Source organism: Alligator sinensis, unplaced genomic scaffold (assembly GCF_000455745.1).
Source record: "Alligator sinensis unplaced genomic scaffold, ASM45574v1 scaffold419_1, whole genome shotgun sequence".
Lineage (NCBI taxonomy): Eukaryota > Metazoa > Chordata > Crocodylia > Alligatoridae > Alligator > Alligator sinensis.
In genome coordinates, this window is record NW_005842360.1 from 372,323 (window position 1) to 395,254 (window position 22,932).

General features: G+C 45.7%; 1 protein-coding gene across 1 annotated transcript in view; it reads right to left on the minus strand.

Moving 5' to 3' along the window:
* Positions 1 to 15,150: 15,150 nt before the first annotated feature.
* The window catches only part of P2RX1 (purinergic receptor P2X 1), a 29,648-nt gene continuing 21,866 nt past the window's right edge, over positions 15,151 to 22,932 (minus strand). Inside the window, exons 9-13 of the mRNA XM_006029151.3 lie at positions 21,325 to 21,415; positions 20,775 to 20,840; positions 19,182 to 19,283; positions 18,029 to 18,097; positions 15,151 to 17,129 (exon numbers count right to left, since the gene is read on the minus strand). Of these exons, the coding sequence (XP_006029213.1) occupies positions 18,032 to 18,097; positions 19,182 to 19,283; positions 20,775 to 20,840; positions 21,325 to 21,415 (325 nt within the window). The 3' untranslated portion in view covers positions 15,151 to 17,129; positions 18,029 to 18,031. The remainder of the gene's footprint in view (positions 17,130 to 18,028; positions 18,098 to 19,181; positions 19,284 to 20,774; positions 20,841 to 21,324; positions 21,416 to 22,932) is intronic.

Here is a 22,932-nt window from a genome sequence, read left to right on the forward strand (position 1 = left end):
GGGGGGGCCCCGGGGTGGCCCCCCCCCCCCCCTCCCCCTGCCACTGTCATGGCTGCCTGCAGGTGCTCCATGCTCACCACTGCCGCCTGCGGGAGATCGCGGTGCCCTGCCAGCCTCTGGGGGCATGCATCATTCATGGTAAGCAGCGATCCTACAACCAATACAAGTCCTTCTGTGACAGACACTGTACCAAAAAAACCCAACAAAATCAGGGAAAGAAATAGAGAAGAAAAGATGGATCCGGCTGGCGCGACAAAGCAAAGTGAGCAGCTCTAGAAGATCTGCTAAACTTTTTTCTCCAGAATTATTTGAACTGAAGGGTGCGAGACACAGGATTTCAGCATTTTTTACCTCTACTCACAAAGAAGAACTAACATAAATACAGTCACGCCAAACACGCTGTGCCCACTGCCATTCAGGTCAAGGTCTCATAGCTGCTGGGTTTTAAGCAGGATTGTGCTGTATAGTAAATTATGGAGCCCTGCAAGCTTTCAAACTACGGATAGAAAAATCACTAGAAGAGGTTGCCTAAGGAAACTGTGGGATCTCTGTCACAGGAGGTTTCGGGACTGGGCTAGACTGTAGGTCTGTACAAAGCGGCTAGTATTTGCTTCGGATTCGGCCTGTTCGAGGGACAGTGATTCGATTTGGTGATTCGAATCATTGTCCCGATTCGATTTGGCTGAATCCCCAAATCAGTCAGGCCAGGCCTAGGCCTATCCCCCACCTGCTCTCCCAGCCTGGCAATGGCTGCCCCGCAACACGGCACTTGTTTAAAAAAAAGCCCCAGTGCTCACCAGGTGCTGCGGCAGGGGGAGCAATCCCTGCTGCCCCACACTGCCCCACTATGCCCCACACTGCATGGGGGGGCTCTGCACAACCTCCCCAACCCTCCCCACCTGATCCCGCAGCCCCACAACGGGTGCCCCACCTGGGCCAGCTCTGGCCCTTTAAGAAAAAAACAAACGAGAAAACCCCTGGACTCACTGCTCCTGCGAGGGGGGGGGGCGATCCCCACTGCCCCCCATTGCCCCATGCCACATGGGGGCTCTGCATGAGCTCCTCCTCCCCCGAAGCCGCTGCAGGAGCGGAGAGTCCCGGGACTTTTCTTGTTTTGTGTTTTTTCCTTAAAGGGCCAGAGCTGGCCCATGCGGGGCACCCATGGGGGCGCTGGGGGAGTTCATGCAGAGCCCCGCATGTAGCATGGGGCAGTGGGGGGCAGTAGGGATCGCCACCCCCTCCCCAGCAGCCCCAGTGAACACTGGGGCTTTTCTTTAAAGACCCAGGAGCTGGGGCAGTGGGGGCAGCCATGGGGGGGCTGGGAGAGCAGGGAGGGAATGGGGGGGCTGGCAGGTGTCTCCCCATGATGCCCTCCCCCAGCCCCCCTCCCTACCTCTAGTACTTACCAGCTCGGAGTCAGCTACAGCTCCCTGTTGCAGCCACCCGGGACTGCCCAAATCATCAAAGCTCTCCAAATCTTTTCTGAAGATTCGGAGAGCTTTGAAATCGATTCGGACCTTTAAATTCGTCCCCTGATTCAATTCGGGTTCAGAGATTCAGCCACTGAATTGGGCCAAATCTCCTCTGAATCGAATCACCGCCCAAAGCTTCGCACAGTCCTACTAGACAGGTGTCTCTAAGTTAAACAGATATCTGACCCCTCCACTCAGAGTCAGACAGATTGCCAAAACTGGGCTCAGGAAGGAATTTTACCCCATGGCCAGATTTGTATGGACAAGGAGGGCTTTTGTCTTCCTCTGTAGCATGGGGCATGGCTCTGTCCCTGGGGTCTCTCAAGCACATATTAACCCTTACAGCAGCAGGACGTTGGCTACTGTGGTCCCTTTGCTTGACCTTTAGCAAGTTAGGGTGTTAGGCCTTGTGTTGCATCAGGGTTGACTGAAGTTTAGCTAAGAGTTTAGACAATGGTCTAAACTATAGGATGGTTTGGATGGGGATGGTCCTGCCTTGGGCAGGGGGTCGGACTAGATGGTATACGGAGGTCCCTTCCAGCCTTCCTCTATAGTCAACATCTGAAGAAGTGAACTTCAGCTCAAGAAAGTTGTGCTATATATATGTGTACACAGACACACGTGCCTGTGTGTGCACATACATATATGTAAGGTGTGCACACACTTTTATTAATCTATAACTGTCTAGTAGTAGGCAGGGTAGACTTATATCTGCTAGGAAACGTTTAAATACAGTTGATCCTGCCTTGGAGCAGGTAGACCAGGGATGGGCAATTATTTCGGGCAGAGGGCCACTTACTGAATTTTGGCAAGCCATCGAGGGCCACATGACAGGCACCCACGGGCAGATAAATATTAATTTTCTAAATTTTTTAGGGGCCCCGCAGGCCAGATAGAATGGCCTGGCAGGCCGCATCTAGCCCGCAGGCCACATTTTGCCCACCCCTGAGGTTGATAGACTTGACGAACCCTCAAGGCCCCTAGGATCCTTATCTTCAATGGTTCTATGACACCAGAGACCAAAATATACAATACATGGCGTTTCCCCCTTTCCCCCCCCACACAAATTAAAATAAAAAATAGTGAAAGTTCACATCCATAATACTTGCCAAAAAACCCAAATGCCAATAATGGTCAGACAGTGGGTACACTATAAAAGCTGCTTGTCATGGTGAGATGTTTCATTTTTCCCCTCACACTACTTTCTCCTCTTAGGCATTGTATCTCTTGTCTTTGGGGTGGGAGACATCTCCTTTTAACATGTTTGTACAGCATCGAGCACAATAGAGCTGCAGTCTAAAGACTATCAAAAGCAAGTAATAAAATCCATTTAAAAATCCAATACCTTATAGGCAGGTGCCCTTTAAAATTTCAGTTTGCTTGAAAGAAATAGACTTAATTCTTAAGGGAACTGACTGAGGACCAACACCACCTAAGGTTTCAAAGATATTCTCACTTAACCCACTGAGTACTACAGAACACTGCATAAACTAAAGCGTAGGCTGCTAAAGGGATCAATTGAATTTCATTGCAATTACATTGTGCAAACTTTTCCTGAAATCACATGGAGAAGTAATGCATATCGACTAACTCATTTTTCATTCAGTCCAGTAAATCTTGCAAGCAGATTCTCCAGATTACTCATGACGCATGTGGGTTTTTGCCTTTGTTTTTGCTTTTCCTGGATTGTTTTACCACCTCTGCCTGCCGTGAACACCCCGTAAATTATAGTGAACTCTGTCTATGGAAAATTGCAACAACTGACAACAATAGCCTATGCTTTAGTTTGTAGGTGGAGACAGCTTGCTGGAGCAGGGGCAGAGATCAGTTTGCTAATTACTCTCCCAGGGGTCTGGAACCATTGCTGGTTTCCTAATTGAATGAGCTTCAGGGAGAATGTAACAGCCTACATACAAATCTACTAATCTGTATGAACATTAGCAGCAGAGCCTTCTCCCTTCGGGGAAGAAGGCTGCTGCAAGAGCAAACCAGTTCAGGAAGCAATCCATTCTCCCCTCCCTTTACCCATCAGGAATTTTCCTCAATGGTGCTCTAAAGAGATTGAAGTGTTCATTGCTCCACTACTTCATTTTTAGCATGGTCTTCAAATCTCAAAATAACTGCCATGCTATTGCTGCTGTCTGTGGCTTAGAACTTTCTTTCCCATCCGAATGCTGCTCAATTTGCAATTAGTGTCTATGCACAGAAGTATCAAAAGATAATTATTAATGGGACCCTGGTTATTAAAGTAACAAAGATTCCACCAAGCCTTGCAAGGAAGATAAGCTTTATAAATTTGACTTGACTATAGTTATCAATCTGTTAGTCAGACCTCCTAGATTGCTTTTTTCTATGCGTAGCTGAGCCCAGCAACATTTATCATTGCTTGATTTATCACCTGAGGGAAGCTGGGTAAAAACTTTTAGATGAAAAGTTTATTGACAAAAGAAATAATGAGTTTCAGGTCAATTGATTTCACCACGTTTGGCCAACAGTTTCCACCCCTATAAATAAAAACAATTTAAAACATTTGGAATAATCTGCTTAATTTTTTAAATTTCAAAACAGCATTTTTAGACCAAAGTTGTTTAAACTGAATTATTTAAAAAAAAAAAAAAATTGGTAGATGAAACAGAACATTCAAAGCAACCCCCTTTTTTCACCTCAAACTGTCTTTTTCCGGGTTTTTCTTTAGACGAAAATTAATAATTTGAAGACGACTTGAATTTTTCTGTTCAGGCCAGCAAACCCAAAATATCAAATATTCAGACAAGGCTAATGTAAAAGAACTTTTAACAACAAGGAATTGTTAAATTCTAGAAAAATGCCTTACTGTGCACTTTTTAGATGATCAGAAATATAAGATTTGACTACAGTATATAAATATCTCATGGGCAGAATATACTAATATCAGAAAGCTATTTGATCTAGTGGAGAAAGGCACAGCAAGAGTCAGTTAATGCCAGACAAATTTTAGATTGACCAAGAGATATATTTTCTCTTCTCTAGGTTTTAAAAGTATTGGGAAACTTGGCAGTTCTTCCCTCTCAATGTATTTTATTTATAGTCTTTCCATAGTTTCCATGGTTTCACATCTTGAAATACTATTGGAACCACATTTGTCTTAGATACGTGCAACACAACTCATACTGGCTGCAACCAAGCTGAGACACCCCAAACCCGCTCACTGTACAGACCTACTTGTGTCCGCCTGGTTTTTGATAAGGGAAGTTTGAGGCAACAGTTCTCCAGTCCTACTATAGCCTGCAGGCCACTAGGACCTAAAACAATATATTCCTAAACAGCCAACAGTCCTTGTCACATTGGTCTTGGTTCTCTGTCCCCAGACTTTCTTAGGTTCCTACAGAAATTATGGGAGCAGCCTGGGAGATGGGACACATTCACACTTCTCACCTTGTAAAGAATCTGTTTAGCAGGCAATATAGGCATTTCCAAGAAAGACAGACTTCAGCGGGGGTTTTACCTAAATAATGCCTATGGCATTAGGTCTTGTCCTCCTGCTTCGGTTGCTGTCAAAAAACTACCTCAGTCATGATGCTCTATGGCTTTGGGGGTTCAGAAATGATCCCACAGTGCTGTGGGGGGTGTAGTATTGCCACCAGAAACTCCAAAGCCTAAGACACTTGAGTGCCCAGATCAATCATTCAAGCCAATGCTGAGCCTCCAACTGGAAGGACATAGTCTGCAAGAAGCTGATGGTAATATTGGAAACCACACGGCTCTGATTGTGTTATTAAAAGCAATTAGCAGGACTCTTATAAAAGATTAATGATGAACCGCTTTCTGCCTATGTTTCCCTGGATGATTCACAAACCATACACGGATACCACCAGAAATCATTCTAAGCCCCCAGTGCTTTCTTTGCTGTTCTTTCATCCTTACACTTCATCCTTAGAGGGATGTGCACGAAAGGGAAAACAAAGCAATTTAATTTCATTTCTTTTATGGTCCATAAAAGAGGTCTTTAACATGCTCTGTACTGCATCATGATTTAAATTCATCAGCACTCTGCTCTACTAGGGGGAAAAAAATACAAAAAATGCCTATGGAGAGCTGCAATATGTACGCAGTGCAGCATTTGGGTAGTATACACTTCACTAAGTGTAGTCACCCGTGACCCAGTTTTCAGACAGAAGTGCCTATGGTGGGTGCCCAAATTCCATCTGAAAATTTGGAAAACAGGCCTTCTTTACACACCAGTAGCTAATTGGTTTGTCTATGTCCTATACTACATTATCTGAATACAGAAGGCGATACATAGAAACAAAAGGATGAAGGCTCAGGAAACCAGATGTAATTATTTCAGAAAGTCTTTCCTTCAGTCAAGAGTTTATAGGAAAGTTGCAAACATTTATTTCCTATCATGCCAGCTTTCAAGAATTACCTGAATTTTTCCTGTTTGTTATTTGCATTATAATAGGGTCTACAGGTCCCGATGAAGATGGACTTTGGATTTGGATCTATTTTCCCCTCTGAGGTTTTCTGATGAGTAATTACTATTTGTTATGGCCCAGGAAAATGTTGAGTGCTAGAACATTATTATATCCCTTGGTTTAAAAGTAGGCTATTGGCACTCCAAGACTCATTTCTCTTCATGGGATGCTGCCAAGGTGAACCTCTGAGTTGTCTTTATGATCTGACTTTGTTTTCATAAGTTAAGGCTGGAGTGCCAGCCTCAGGTAGAGGCTCCTTTATTACAAGCAAAAATTATTCTGATCGTTAGCATCATTCTTGCCTTTGGACAGTACAGTGCAGTACTTATACCAAATTGCTGGCAAGGAATAAAGATTGTCATATTCCCAAGACAGTGCATCAGACACCATGGTTATGGACCTGAGCTGCCAAGCCTGGACACACATCCAAACTATACCCCAGGGTCAGGGGGTATTAGAACCAAGCTCTAGTTAGTTTTTCTACCATTGCAGAAACTGCAGTAAGAGTTTTAAGTACTCCAGGACCTCAAGTTTTGCCACACATTAAAAAGAGACTACCCTTTCCTAATGGTATAGAGCTGTCTGATCAAACCCTAGGGCACTTGTTTGATACAGATTCAGAGACTGCTAACTTACTGACTGCTAACAGGACTGCTAACTTACTGAACTTGCAACACGGTCTCCTTCAGCCATTGTGTTTTGTTTTGAAGTCTCCCCTCAAGTTCCTCTGCTTACCTTACAAGTGCTAACGAGAACACAAGGGTGAGATGCTGGAATGGTTGTGGGCTTTGATTTAGAGCTATCCGTCTAACTGTATATCCGCTGCTGTAGACTCCTATGGGATGTATAAACCCACCAAGTTTACACAGGCAAAACGTTGTACATCTCTCAGCAGAGAACCATAATAAGCTTTTCTTACATGCATCTGGACACGTGGGCCTAGCTGTGATTTGGCAACAGACAATCTGTGGAAGGTGCCTGTACCTTCAGCAGTGGTTGTCAAGCTTTTTAGATTCAAGGCATGCCTCATTAGATTCAAGAAACCCTTCGGAAAATGTCAGCTTTTTGTTTTCACTTGTTTTTTGACTACAGTAAAGTAATAGAGCGATTCTTCTGTTGCAAAGAACTCAGCAAGCCCACAGCAGGTCGGAATACTTTTAATGCTATGGATTCCTATTTGAAATCTGGGTTTAACATGCGAATCATGCTTACACACCTGATAGTGCTAACATTGTGTGACATCCCATAGCACCCTTGAAAGGACCTCAAGGCACCCCAGGATGCCCTGGCAACCTAGTTCACAATCACTAGGGAGATACTGTGCTATGATGCAAGTGCTTCTTCAGAGCGAAAAAATGTTTCAAGATAATGATCCCACCATAAAGAAGATTAAACACTGACTATTTACATTTTCATTCCCCCTTGGAGTTGTGTATAACTATTGTTAATGCTAACAAAGCATTGCTCATGCATTCCAGGGAGAGAACAAAATCTTTTGTCCTCTGTGGTGTGGCTAAGATTGTTATGTCCTGACCCGGTTTAAAAAGTACTAACATTTCTATCCAAGAGTTTCAAAAGTGATTTTTTTTTGGCTGTTTCCCTTTTTGGATGTCCAACCTCAGGTGCCATTAAGAAGCCTAATTTTCAGAAAGTACTGAGGGCTGCTCTCTGCAAGTCAGAACTCTCTAATGCATCTCAAATTGGGCACCCAAAATCACTGGTCACTTTTAAGACACACAGTCTTATTATATGCCAGCTGCACAACAGTGGCACTGAGTCCGAATGTCTTATCATTTAGCATTGCAACACAGACCTCCGCTACTTGAGCTAAAGTAACTTTGTGAGTGGGTAGCTTTAGTAGGCTGTTACAGATTCTCTGCTCTTTACTACACCAACCACTAGGGGCAGCATAACATACATTCTGTTAGCATGTCAAATCATTACTATTTCCTTTTTTGAAACCATGAGCTAAATAAATGTATGTCCACTTTACATCATTGAGATGGACTATCTGCTAGTCTACACCTGCTAGGTTTTACTGACTTCTTTGGAATTATACTAAATTCACACTGCCTTGAGATACGATCCACCAACTTCACTGTTGCTACATCAGGCATAGATTTGACTGTCTGACTTTCATCACTCTCAAATAAAGCAACCAATTAAAAAATAAAGACAACAAAAGGAAATAGCAAGTTATGAGAGAAAGTGATAGAAAACAGTATGGCATAATCCACAGTTTGTAACAAAAGGAATGATCTGTAGCAATCAGGTTGTTGCTGCGATTATGACTTCAAGCATATCACCAGATGCCTAATGTTGTAGTATTATAGACAGTGCCTCTCTCCATATATGATGGACCTGTCCAAAAAATGAAACTCTCTAGGGTAGAAGGATAAAATGCATCACTCGTGTGAGTGGAAGTAGCTTTATGACAGCTCCTGTATGTCACTGGGGGATTTATTAAAGTTAAAGCTTGCTCCGCTGTGTCAAGACAATGGAAACTAATGTGACAGTTTCAAGAGTAGCAGCTTTGTTATGGAGAAAGCCATGAATGTCTTAACATAAGGCCTGGATTAAATACAGGAGGGATTATTCTGTGCAGGAGAAAGAAAAATGGATTAGAGACACAAGAGCTTGTGCAGAATGGGGAGAAATCAGAATAGAGTGTTGTTAATTATTAGTTTCATTGTGGCTGTGCAAATACTGGTATTTGCATTGTTGTCACAGACCTTCATAACTATTGCAGAATAGTTCCAGAACATCTGTGGCAGTGAATTTCTACATATAGACATGTCCTAAGGCTTTTAATGTCTGTGCATATATTTAGGGGCTGACCTTGTAACTCTCAACACCAAATATCTGGGGAGCACTGGCATAAATAAAGAGTGAAGGATCAGATCTCAGTGTGTTTGAGGTGGGCTTCACACTCACCGAGTAGATTCTAATCCAGATTTAAGTCTCCTGAGCTTCAGTTTTCCTGCTGCAGAACAGAGAATGATCCTAACTTCCTTTGTAAAGGGATGTGAAAGCTATTGGCAAGTGCTATATAAGCACTTTAATCTTGTATGTTCTGGGCACATCTACACAAGTATTTGATCCGGGATCAGTTTACTTGCAAGTAAACTACTTGTGAGTAAACAATCCTGGGCAGGCGTCTACACATGCAGGGAAGTGGGAGCAGATTTCCCGCTAATGGCAGCAAACTGCTCCTGTTTCCTGGGGCCCTACAATGGGCCCCTGCTGCCACCAGGGGGAGCTCTAGGTTCCCCCTGGTGCTAGTCCAGGGACTGGCAGGGAGCACCAGGCCAAGATACAGCCGTCCCTTGGCCCAGGCTGGGATATTAGGGGGGGAACACTGAGATCTGGGGGAGCAACTCTTCAGGAAGGCACCTCTTGGGAGGACGAGGACCAATGGTCACAAACTAATATAGGGAAGATTTCGGCTGGACATAAGGAAGAACTTCTTCTCCATAAGGATAACTACAACCTGAAACACACTCCTGGAAGAGGTGGTGCGGTCACCATCCTTGGAGATGTTCAAGAGGAGGCTGGATAAGCACCTCATTGTGCTAGGTTGAGCTCATTAACCTCCTGCCTATGGCAGAGGACCGGACTTGATGATCTTATAGGTCCCTTCCAGTCCATTGACTCTGTGACTCTATTACACCCTGTCCCCAGGGACTGCAAGCTGCCAGGGTGGGGACAATGTTCCCCTGTCCCAGCAGCAGGTAGCTCCTAGCCCTGGCTGTCGGATCAGTGATGGGAGACTTAGAAAGAGCTGCAGAGGAGGGGCAGGTCCCAGCCCCCTGACCAAATGTACCAGTGGGGCAGTTAGCACGGCTGGCACTGGGACACCCGGTCAGTCATCTACACGAGCACCACTGTGCTATTGCTAATCAAAAGTAAATTTGCTACTAGCATTTGCAGATATACTCATGATTGGCAAGGTTTACTGTGTAGTAAGCATGTGCATGTGGAGATGCACATGCTTGCTTTGCAGTAAACTATGCTACTGCGCAGTTAAGAGTCTTGTGTGGATGCACCCTGTAGGTAGTATTACAAGACACGCAGTATTTGTTTGTTGACCTGTAATTCTTGTGTGATCCCTGATGGAAAGGCTCAGAGTGGGCATGTAATACACTGCGAGTTACACTGCGTGTTTTTGTTAAATAATCACGAAGGCACTCCAACTCAATTAAATAAGAGACAGAGATACAAAAACCCACTCCTGCACAGTAAGAGGTTCACACAGCAAAATGGGAAAACTTTTTGCAGAATATCATAGCAGTCTCAAACAGTAGGGGCCAAACTTTTCAGCAGGCATGCCGCAAATCCTCCTTGGTGCTACTCTGATACCCTTCCCCTGCCTGATCTGCTGCTCTGTTTTCTGCTTCCTGCCCTATCTGCTGCTGTGCTGCCTGTCCCCTCCCCAATCTGTTGTGCACCATGCACAGAGGCTACCCATGCCACTTGTGGCACATGTTCCACAGTCTGGGCACCCCTGTTCTAGATCAATGAATAGGCCCTGTCATGCCAACAGTATTGTCTAATGCAGTGACGATCAACCTGTTTGACAGGTGTGTGAAACATTAGCCCCACCCCCTCCTCGAGTGTCATTCTGGTCCCCTTACCCTGCCCAATCCACTACTTTGCTTTCTGCTCCGTGCCCTGGACTCCCTGACTGATCTGCTGCTCTGCTTTCTATTTCCTGCCCTATCTGCCAGTGTGCTGCCTGTCCCCTGATCTGCCACATGCCACACACAATGGCTGTCCAGGCCATTTAGGGCACCCATGCCACAGATTGTCACCCGTGGTATAATGTAACACTTTGGACCATTGCTGAAGAGGAGGAAGAAACCAGCCCAGACCCACTGGTCAAAATTGGGAAGGAAGTCTCAGAAGAATAGACTGAAAAGTTTTGACCTGGTAATCGTATTCCACCCTACATCTATTTCCATTGCTTCTTACTCAAAAAATAATGTTCCACAGTCTCAGATTATAAACACTCAGAAACTGTAAGGGGCAGCATTGGGCTGTCCAGATCCACTGCAGGATACAGCCCTACACACACACACACACACACACACACACACACAGAGGACACAAAAGCTAGTCTTAATTTTCTTCTCAAATAGTTCCTACTCATTGCACAGGGCTTCTCCCTATATCAACCATTTCCCTGGGTATGACTCAGGCATTCAGTTGCATAAACTGGATATTTGAACGACAAAGGGACAGTCCAGCAAAACAGAAAAATATGAATAAAAGAATGACCATTTTCCTTTGGGCGACCTAATCTTGTAATATATGAAGTTTAAGACAAGCAGAATAAATGGAGGGGGTGAGAGCTAATCCCAAAATGCAGCATCTACGCCAAAGAAGGACCCACCTACTTGGACTGAATGAACTACACTCAGGTCTCTCTTTACATGAATTCATTTTGTGTGAATTCGCTTATAGGCGATGACCTTATTTATACCAGAAATTTGCTTTGTGCCAGAAAAATCCAATCTTATGCGAAGTTGGCCGGCAATGAGCTCCCTGCAGGCTGGCAGAGTTCTAGCTTGCAGGGAGCTGGGAGGAGGCGGAAGGCAGGCAGTGAGATGGGGGCAGCACGTGCATGTACAGGACACACACGTGGCCCCAAGTAGCTTCAAGGGCAGCTCCAGCATGTAAGGGGAGCGGGGTGGAAAAGGGAGATTGAGGCCTCTGTAGGGAGGGAGCTGGGCAGGGCTGGGGCTGCTGTCCAGCTGGGGGTGCAGTGTGCAACTGCAGGGCCCCAGCAGAGAGCAGGACGGAGCCTCCAGTGGCTTACTGGGGGAGGGGGAAGGCCAGCTCCCTGCTGCCGCACACACTTCCAAGGGGAAGGGGCGGACACACAGGTGCAGTGGGCCCTGGCCTCAATCCTGGGCCCGGCTGGGCTCCTCTCCCTGCCTGGTCCCAGTGCCCCGCACCCCACTGCCCTGGCCACGCGCCTCCTGCGCCCCTCAAAGAGCAGCAGCCCCAGGGCAGCACAGGACGAGCAGACAGCATTCCCTGCCACCCTGCTTCCCTGCTCCAGGTGCCTCTCCAGCCTGGCGGGTGCAACCTAGCAAGGCTGGGAATAGTGGGGCTGTACGGAGAGGCTACTGCACCAAGTCATGCCTGCCAGGCTCGAGGGCAGGGAAGCAGGAAACAGCAGGGCCGCACGGAGAAGGTGCTTGCCGCATGAGGCCTTGGTGAAGCGCCTGCTGCGTGAGCCGCTGCTTGCAGCATGGGCCGAGCACCTTCTCTGCATAGCCCCACTGTTCCCCTGCCCTCGAGCCTCTGCAACCCAGCGGGCATGACCCAGTGCAGCAGGGAGCTCGTAGCCTCTCCGTACAACCCCACTGTTTTCAGCCGTGCCAGGTTGCACCTGGTGGGATGGAAAGGCACCCAGGGCAGGGAAGCAGGGCGAAGCCAGGAGCAGCAAGCAGCCGGCGTTGCCTGCCACCCTGCTTCCCTCGCCCAGGTACCTTTCCAGCCCAGCCTGCATGCGCCACTGTTTGCAGCATGGAGCTCACAGCCTCTCCCCGCAGCAGTTACTGTATTGTGTGATTACTGGTTGAATTCGTCATGGTTTGGAGGGGCAGGAGAGTGAGGCTGGTATGTATCCCGATTAATTACACGTAATAATGGATTTGCTTTATGCGAATTCGCTTTATCCAAGGTTTTTTTGGAACGCAACCCTTGCATAAAGAGAGACCCGAGTGTAGTAAGCCATCTCCGCTCCATGTATTGGGTGCTCATGGGGCTATCTTACCTGTAGGCTCCACACCTAGCCTTAGTGACAAGGTTGGGGGGGAGGGGAAGGGATGTTACAAGTTTGCATTATTGCAAAGGGGGGAGGTAAATATTAAGATAATGCTCATCTTGCAATATCATTACAAACACTGAGATGTTTTTATTTACTACTTCACTTAAGGACCTAGCCCCTAAACATGATGGTTAGATGAGATAGCTAGGTCTCAGCTTTCTTTATTAAAGGTTAAGGAAGTTTCTATCTCCCCAGGCTGCAGAAAGTATCAAAAAACAGCCTAAATTCTCAAAAACAAGAAGGTAAAAATAAACCCAAAATGTATTTAAAAATCTTCGTGGTTTTTAAGCTGATCTCATGACTTTTTAGTTAGGAACTTGACTCCTTAATGTTAGCAATTCTGCAAAAGTAACATTTTCCAAAAGACTTGGCCCCTTCTTTAATAAACATAACACAATCCCTGTCTCCTTGTTACTTATCAGAAAGCCTGAAGGCTTAAGCAGAGGATAGACAGGAGCCATCTGCTTCTCTCCATGCAGTGTAGCACAGTTTCACCAGAAGGTGTGATTTAAAACCAATTCAAATTCAATGGGTGCAAAAGGTTGTTTTAACACTATTATGTCAATACCTGCAATCTCTAGCCATTCAATTTTCCCCCAAGCCAGGTTTGAATTCAAAGAGCATCAAATGGTCTTTCATTACCCTCTGCTGGTCACGGCCTGATAATGCAATAACAATGCAGCTGCACCTGATGATCATTGCTCCAGCACATGTGTTACTGGAAGATTCATCAGTAAGGGATGTGCTGTGCTTGCGGGGGTTGTGGGGTTGGGTTTGCTAATCAGCCCAGTGTGATTACGGAACAGGTTAGCATGGTGACTGCTGAAAACCCTTCTGTGATTTCTGAGCATTAAGGAAGCAAGTTCTGCTCCTCAGGTGGAAAAAGCATTTGTACTGTTGTGACACAAGGTTCATGGTATTCCCAGAAAGGAGAGATGACTTGGGGAGAGGGACTTCTGATACCACCACTGAGTAGATTAATCCTCTTAATGCAGTGCAGCAGTAGTAGACATTTGTAAGATGATGTCAGTTTAGTAATATGTGAGGATTGGACTATGGAAAATACTTCTTTACAAAGGTGTGTGGGGAGCAGACCGAGTCAGAGTTGTGTGTGCAAGCAGTTGTTGTGCTCCATGTTCATCAAGTTAAACCCTTGCGCTTGTCCCTTCCCTCTCCCCTCAGTCTTTTCCATGGGTGCAGGTGCTCTTCAGTTGCAAGTATCCATTGCTTCTCCCATCAGTGTGGGCACCAACAGCTCTTTCAACCTCAGTTTTTCCATGAGATTGGCCATCTACAAAGTACCTTTGCGGCAGAGCCTGAGAACACAGCTGCCGTCCTTGGAAACAGGGAGCTTTTCTCTCTTCTTGCCTCTTAATCTTACTGAGGCAGATCTGGTAGAAGATAAGGAACCTCCAAAACATCAGCATACCTTCAAGGGCTGTTCCCTGTAATGTGAGGGTCGCTACAAGGGGTTAAGAAAGATTTGTAAACTAATCAGCTTGTATGACCTAGTGGGAAAGCCAAGACAAATCTTAAGGGCATACATGCTTCTGAATGGAGGAACGGATCTTTCTTTAATGAACGGCCTTCAGAACAGACAACCAAGTTGCTCACTGAATTCCTTCTACCGTTACAAGTTATACAAAATCCTCTTTTCTTTCCTGGCTTGAAATGTCGTGTACAGTTATCCCATGCTTATAAGCAACTTGGATTTCACCCCAAAGATGGCTGTATTTCACTGGCAGAAGAAACAGCCTTTTAAACACCCATTCCTTACCCAGCAAGGCATAATTAATGTGTAAAAATGTATAGAATATAAGGTGTATAAAATGTTTTGAGCTCCATGGCTGAAAAACTGCCAAGTACTATTAATTATTATGTCATTTAACAAAAAGAGGTTATGCAGGCAATGAGGCTGGGAGGAAGAGGGAATCTAATATTTATGTAATTCAGGCAGAATTTCCTTCCCAGAATGAAGAACAAAGAGCCAGCAGGAAGAGAATTAAACACAGCAAATCAACTGAAGGGGGACCACAACTGTGTATAGCGCAAGAAAAAGCAAGCGGAGAAACGCAACGAGATTGTGCAGAGTCAAAAGGATGCTTGTTATATCCTGGCTCTCTAGATGGAGCTCTGGCTGTTGTGCAGGATCTGCTGTTAGATGGGGTCCATAGACTTCAGAGAACTATTATACGGTCTCTCTGGAAACACTGAACCTTTGAGCACTTGCTAGTTCATTTGGATCTCTCCCGACCTCAAGGGCAAGCACTGGCACAGCAAGGTGATGTAGTAGAAAAACTAGAGGTTTATTTTTTAATAAAATACTTCATTACAAAATAACCTTTTTTTCCACCATGCAAAATAACCAAGTATTGCAACTGACCAAGGGAACAGTGTGGTCTTGTGTAGGAATAGGTGCTTCCCTACCCTGCAATAGCCCAAGCAAGGGATAAAGTCACTGCATATCAGGCTAATCCAGAGTATTGCTTTAAATGGGCACTGTGCATTTCCTAGTCGGATCTCAGAAAGCCCAGACCTCAGCACTGAGGGTGAGGCTACACATTACAATTAGACCATATCAAGGGCACTTCAAACTGGAGCACCCGCACATTAAGTCTCATTAACAAGTGTTAAGTGCCCTCTAGGCCTCTTAAAGTTACGCCACTTCTGGTGAGGATCATCTTTGAGCCCTGCTATGTAGCTCAAATTTACCTTAACTTTTGGCTGCTTCATGGAGATAAAACAACTGATTTGCAGTCCTTCTGCATCCAGTAGGTACCACTCCCAGCATGGACTAGCAATCCTCTGGGACTCTACTACCCTGGGCTGACAGCTGGGGACAGCCAGGCAGCATCGGAGTGGGGAGGGGGTGAAAGGGGGCAAGGGGAGGGGGTCATGGAGAGAACAAGTGGGAGGGGGCACTGGAAAAAAAGGAAGAGGAGCTGCTGAGTGGCTGAAGAAGGGGAGGAGAGGTAGGCCTGGGAGGGGGGCAGAAAGCTGCTGTGAACAGCTTCTTGTATGCCCAGTTCAGGCACATGCTGATCCCACTGGGCCCCACAGCTGCCCAACAGCTGCTTGCCCACCCACCCCCACCTTTCCCCTCCATGGAGCTGCAGGCAGATGAGTAGAGAACTGAGAACCACGGGAGAGTGAGGAGCTGGGGTCTGATCTGGGCTGGCAGGGGCCTGATCTTAGAGCAAGGGTAGGCAAAATGCAGCCCAGGGGCCGGATGCAGCCCGCCAAGCCATTCTACCCGGCCCGCGGAGCCCCTAAAAAATTGAGAAAATTAATATTAATCTGCCCTGAGCTGCCTGTCAATGCAGCCCTCGATGGCTTGCTCAGTAAGCAGCCCTCTGCCCAAAATAATTGCCCGCCCCTGTCTTGGAGCCTATACTGCTGCTAGAGAGCCGGCAAGCAGGGCAGGCTGTTGAACTCCAGTTCACCAGCTTTCTAGCAGTGGATCAGAGATGTGCACATTAGAGAGGGTATTAATCCTTAATGTGCAACCGCTCACAGCACGTGCTAACTTTAACACGACCTAACATTCCCGAGAGTTTGTGTGTGCTAATTGTAACATGTAACCACACCTTCACGCTTTACTGTGATCTCATTTGACAAAAATCCCCAGCCCATGGCTCTCAGATAGTCGTTTCCCTGCAAAACCTTCTAATAGTGCTGGCAGTCATAGGAAATCAGAACATTAAAACTGAGGTTGACAGGGAAAACAAAGGACAATAACTCCCACAGTGCTTTAGCTGTTGTTGTGCATGGGCTAGAGAACGGGTGGGGACCACTGTGTTACACTCTACTGTCACGTCTTGTCATGTGAATTCAGGTGCTGCAGATTCCTGACTAGAGATCAGGGTGGTGATAAAACTAGTACAGTTGGGACCTAATCTCTCTCCATCTCTGGCTCTGTCTGTTGTATTTGACCCCAAAAGTGCCAGCACACAGGGGTCAAAGAAAAAGGCAACAATGGAAGTTTCCCTCCCATGCGATGGTAACTTTAATGATGCTGTTGATTGCCTGCAGGTTACTTGCAACTATCTAGCAACTTCAGGAGTTAAAAATACCTCCAGTAAGAGATACATTCAAGGATATGTGATATACAAGTCACACTCTAACCCCTGAGCTGCAATGCAGCCATTCAGCCTCTGAAAACTGGGCAGGTGGCCTTGCAAAGGTATGTGGTTTCTTGCAAACCACAGTTTGCTTAAACACAGAAGAGGTTTTTCATCTCAGTTTAAGATGCAGAATGGTGAGTGCAGTTGGTTTGGTCTGGGATGGCCTGATGAACTCAGGGCATTTGCAACACATTACAGAGGGCAGAGGAGGAAGATATAGGGTCTTCTTTCAGTGTGGATCCTGCCAAGAAAGAAAGACGTTTTCAGTAAAACAATCCCTAATATTTGGGTCCTCCTCCCCCTCAGAGATCCCAGTTGCACAGCTAAACTTTACTTGAGCTGACTGCCACCAATAATACTGAACATACTTTACACTTTCACTCCAGATATTATCCTCACCTCCACTGATGCAATAACTACTCAGTTCACATAAGGCAGGGGTGCTCAGCCTTCAGGCCAGATTTGGCTTGCAGAGCCATGGCATCTGGCCCACAGGGCTCCCCATGGGTTAGGAAATTTGACAGCAAGTGTCAAATTAATGACAAATTATGACAATTAAAACCACCTTGCCCCCTGCCAAATTCCAGCCCCCCCCCCCCCCCCCCCCCCAACGGGGCCCAAGCCCCCCCTCCCCCCACTACAGTGGATCAGAGCTGGGCTACACCCCTTCCAATCTCTACACTTCCTCCGATCTCTATTACATGGTCAGATTGGGGCCAAGCCATGCCCCCTCCACCTGCAAAGCTGGATCAGAGCTAGACTGACCCCCTGTCCTGCTCTGCACGGCCAGATGGGTCTCCACTGTGCCCACTCCAGGTACTGGATTGAGACTACAGGCCAGATTCAGCCTGCTGGGAAAAAAGGTTGAGCACCACTGACATGAGAAAACTGCAGTGTCTCAACTCTTACAGCATGGGGTCAAGCAGATCCTAGCCTGCTGATTTAGCTAATCATCCCTCCTCCCCATCTGCCATCCCAAGTTCTCTCTCACTGCTCTCTCCATTTTCCCCACTGTCTTTACAGGATCATTCTTGTACCTTGTAAGAAACACAGTTCAAACCACATTCACCACTAGGGTAAAATACCATGAGTTTCAATGGTGAACAAGATTCACAGATTCGCATAAGGAGATGTGCTTACCTCTTACTGAGAACTGCTCTTGGTCTCCAAGTTCATGCATTTGGAGGAAGGGCCAAACTCTTCTTTTTTCTGTCATGTTGTTCAGACCAAACCAGATAAAACAATGATACCTTTAGGTATTGCCCCATGACAAAAGCCAGTGATAAACAATAACCTCTACTTCGCAACCCAAATACAACCAAGGGGTCAATACACAACGAGTGACATGAGTAGGACACTGGCACAGTTAAGCGCTCACACCCTTTGGCATGTCAGTGAGCACATCTGGAACATAGGACTGGAAGTGACCTACAAGGTCCCCGAATCCTGTTCTCTGCTATTGTAGGCACCCCATTCTATAGCATCTTTCATTCCCCTCATAATAAAACAGCAGTGAACATGCCTGGTGATTCACGAATAACCCAAGATCTCACAGCATCGGTTTTGCAAACACCTTAGAATAAGTCCCTTCTGCAGGTCACCTGTCCTAGAGAGACTGTGATGCTGACAGAGCAAAGTGGATTTAATTCCAACTTTATTTAAATATTCACCTCTCATTAGGAGATTTTGGAGAGACAGCTCTCATTCAAAGTTATTTCTGGTGGAGCTATCTATTTAAATGGCAGTTTGCTGTCTAGATCTCTTTGGCAGTTTTCACCATCTCTGCCTTCTGCATATCTTGGCTATGGTACCATAGGGTGGTAAACAAGGAAGTTTTCAAAGTGCTCAGCACTGTCCTTGCTCTGTCCCTCCCGAAGCCAGGCACATTTTACCATTGGTTTCAATGACCATAGAGTTAGATAAATGCTGAGCACTTCTGAAAATCCCACCTTACAAGTACATGTGCTGAGGTCACTCTCTAGTGACTGAATTACCAGGGGAGCAAAGGCCCTAGTGCCAACAGACATGCTTTATGTAGAAAACCCTTGTGATTCTGGAGCCAAAGGTCACGGGTTCTAGCTTCTGTTAGTAGTGTACATATTGTAGTGTAATCACTAGCTTGAACCAATCTGGAGAAGGATACATGTTTGGTTATTCTTAAATACACTGTTTACATACACACTGACAAAGACATACTTGTTACATCATCTATATACATGCCTACTCAGACTATGTACAAAACCCTCCAGCCCTTTCTAAGTCTCAAGAAAAAGTCAAATGTACTGTAGCTTACAGGTAACTGAAGCTCCTGTTCTGCATATTTAAACTTCTTCTGTTTGTAGTAATCCCGTTGTGAAAGAAAGTGCAGCAGGAGCAGGTCACAGAGCACAGATGCCTTCCATGAAACAGAACAAGACACATAAGCCAAACCACAGCGATGGTCACATCTCAAGCATCAGATCACCCAGCCCACCCTCTCTCCGCTATCCCAATACACAGGAGTCACTTCAGCTACTTTAGATGTGGAATTCGGTAGCCACTTTACAGTGACCTGCCATACTACACCTCAGCTTAGGATAGAAGTGAAGTGTGAAGGATTCAGAACTGGGAAATTTACCAAATTTACTCAAATCTAAGACTATCCCGAATTTAAGACAACCTCCCAATAATTAGTTTCTTTACAACTTATACATTTATTATAGTTTCCCATGTATAGAATTTATTTATTGGAGGATCATCTTTAATTAATATCCCCCACCGCTGCAGAGGGGCAGGCAGTGGGGAGGCATGTGGCATGGGAAATTAAGAAGTTTGCCCCTTGCTTCTGCCTCCCATAATCCTCTACTCTCCCCCTTCACCCCCAGCCTCTGCTCCCCCAACTCTTCCCCAGCCTCTACTCCATGCTGGAAGACACCGTCCCTGTTCTAGCCTGGGGCACTGAGCATGGCTCCAGCCCAGCCCCTGTAGCAGCCATGCAAGGCTGCATGACACTGCTGCAAGGCTGGACTAGTGCTGTGCTCAGTGCCCCAGGCTGCAGTGTGCACAGAGCCTGCTGGCACAGAGCAAAGGGGGATTGAGAGAGGTAGGTGGGAGAGCAAAGGTGGCATGGGGTGGTGGTGGTAGGGTGCAGAGGTGGAGCGGGGCAGGCAACAGGTGCAACTATGGCCCTGACCCTGGGTAGGGGCTGTAGCCTGTCACAGCAGCCATCTACCCCTCCCCCATCCCCATTTGCAATTATAAGGCAGGGGGCTTCCCCCCCCCCCCAATGTTACAAAGGGGAGCAAAAACCTTGTCTTAGAATTGACTAAAGTCAGTAGATAGACAAAATGTAAGAAACTTAACGTGAACTCAAGGCTTGAGCCAAATTCTAACATCCTGGATACTGCAAAAAGTACTGCGTGGTCTCTAAGGATCACAAAGCAGGCAAGTTCTTGGTTTTGTGTCTCATTTGAATGTCAGTACCGTGTCCCCAGACATCATGCTGGGATGTTGTTTCAGTGCATATTCAGAAGAGAGAGCTCTTACTATCACTTCTACTGTAATACCTGCCCTGGCATCCTCTGCGGGAGTTTCCCATCAAAGTATTTTTCTACTGAGTTCCCTTATTTGAATGGATCTACAAGACTACAGGCAAGCTATCACATCATCTAATAGTAATCCCCATTGGCCTATGGTTTTTTAATGATCAATTTGGATACATTAGATCCATTGTGATGCAAGGTTTCTGCCCTCTTCTTTTGCCCTATTGATACTGAAGGAGCTCTGGGGATGCCTGTGCACCGCTGGCATTTTGCTAGAGCTCTAGGCCCCTTCCACTTCAATGCCTCATACAAGCAGAGTCGTTTGAGAGCTCACACATGAGAGCCCTAGAAATAGCAGAACTTACCACTCCAAAAATGCCAATTCCAGAGCCGATTGTGGTCATCGTTGGGATAATGTCAAATTTACCTGCCTGAATTAAATCACAGAAAACAGACAGCCTAGCAGTATAGAGCAAAGGAATCACACAGCACAAAGGTCTGGCTATGAATGGCACTACAGGAGTTCATCACCTCTCACAGACAGGCAGGACAAGTGCATTGGTTCTGCGAGAGTAGCTGATTTCTGGGTTTGCTTACCAAAACCAAAAAATAAAGGAAATAAATCACTTTGGATCAAGCAAAACATTGTTTTCCTCTGTATTTTTTCCCCTTTAAGCCCTTTTTATTATTTCAGTTAGGTAAATTTTAAAACAAACAAAAAAACTCATTCCAAAATTCAGCCCATCCTAAGCAGGACTAACTATCATTCAACCATCTCCTTCTGAGTCAAAGACCTTGACATGCACTAAATTTTGATACTGGGGTAAAACACAGAGTTATGTGCAAATTGAAAGTGAGTCAGAAAACTACTGGGGAAAGAGCTATGAACTCATCTGAATTCATGGGAGATGTTACCTTTCCGTTGACCAGAATGTCAAACCGGATCCCAAACACTTTGTACAAATTCCTCCGATTGATTCCACCGTCACTGTAGTATTTGGCATACCTTTCCAAACAGAGAAACAACACATATAATGGCTTTTCATGGACTTGTTAAAAAAAAACCCCAAAAACAAAAAATGGAAGCACAACTGAACTACTGTCAGCCAACTGCAAAACTGACATACTGAAGTCTTTGGGGACTCCTGGGCAGAGCAATGGCCCGAGACTCAGAAAGATCTAATTCTTGGATCTGCCACTGACCTTCTGGATGACATTGGAAAACTGCCCTTTACCTCAGTTTCCCCATTTGGAAAATGGGTATAATGATACTGACTTTATTTGTAAAACATTTTGCCATCTCCCAGGAGAAAATGTTACAAATGAGCTAGCTACTTATTATCATGACCTACTAAGTGAAACTACAAAGCAAAAAACAAACAGAAGAATTAACTGAAATTTAATTGCTGGCTGAATTAAAATGAGTTAATCCACTCCTGTTTGAATGCATTTTTGTTCTTTTGTACCACAGAGCGTACTATGCTCCTGCAAGAACATTCAGTATTAGTATGCACAGGACTCGCAGGCATTGTTTTCACTATTGGTCAGGTATAGCACAAATACGATAAACAAATGGGTGCGTTTTGCACTGTGTGTGGCTGCACTGTAGGGCTGTGTGACGCTTTGGTCCCTGATTCGATTCAGCGGAGATTCGGCTCGATTCGGTGGCCAAATATCTCAATCCGAATCAAATCAGAGGACCCTTTAATCTCTCCAAATTGAATTGGAGCCTTCCAAATTGATTTGGAGAGGTTCGGACACGGACACAGCTTCAAGGTACCAGGCGGCTCATGAATGCTGAGACTGTGGGGTGAATGGAGTGTCCCACAGAAGCACTTCTGGTCCACTTCCAGGTCCGCCAGGGAGCCATCGGCTCAGTGCCTGGTGTCTCCTGGGTCTGGGGGGACGCTCCATGTGCCCCAGCATCGCGGCGTTCACGAGCCACACCTGCTAGCTTGAGGTATGTAGAAAAAACTTTTAAACTGTGTCTGTGTCCAAATTGCTGATTCTCTGAATCAGCATCGAATCTTCAGATTCGGATTCAGCCGAATTGAACCAGGGACAGTGATCCAGATCAATTAATTGAATCACTGTCCCTGATTCAGGCCGAATCCGAATCCAAACTGAATAGGGCCTGCTTCGCACACTCCTACTGCACAGCTTCTTGTGGCATTGGACTGAAAACCCTGCACCACTAATAGCTAAAAGGATGCAGGGTGTGAATGTTTGATCATCAGGGATCCTGGTTTTCTCTGTTTAAAAAATCCAAAATTCTCTGATTAAAACCCCCCAAATCAGTATTTGTCTGTGTTTAAAATGAAACACCACTATATATAGATATCTATATCTATACATACATATATATATATAGAGAGAGAGAGAGAGAGAGAGAGGTATCAGTTGAACACAATGTTTGATTGATCTATTTACAATTTTTAAAGAAATTTGGAAGCCTACCAGTGCCTCAATCATTATCTATAATAATAATAATAATAATAATAGGCTTATTCTGTCTGTCTGGAA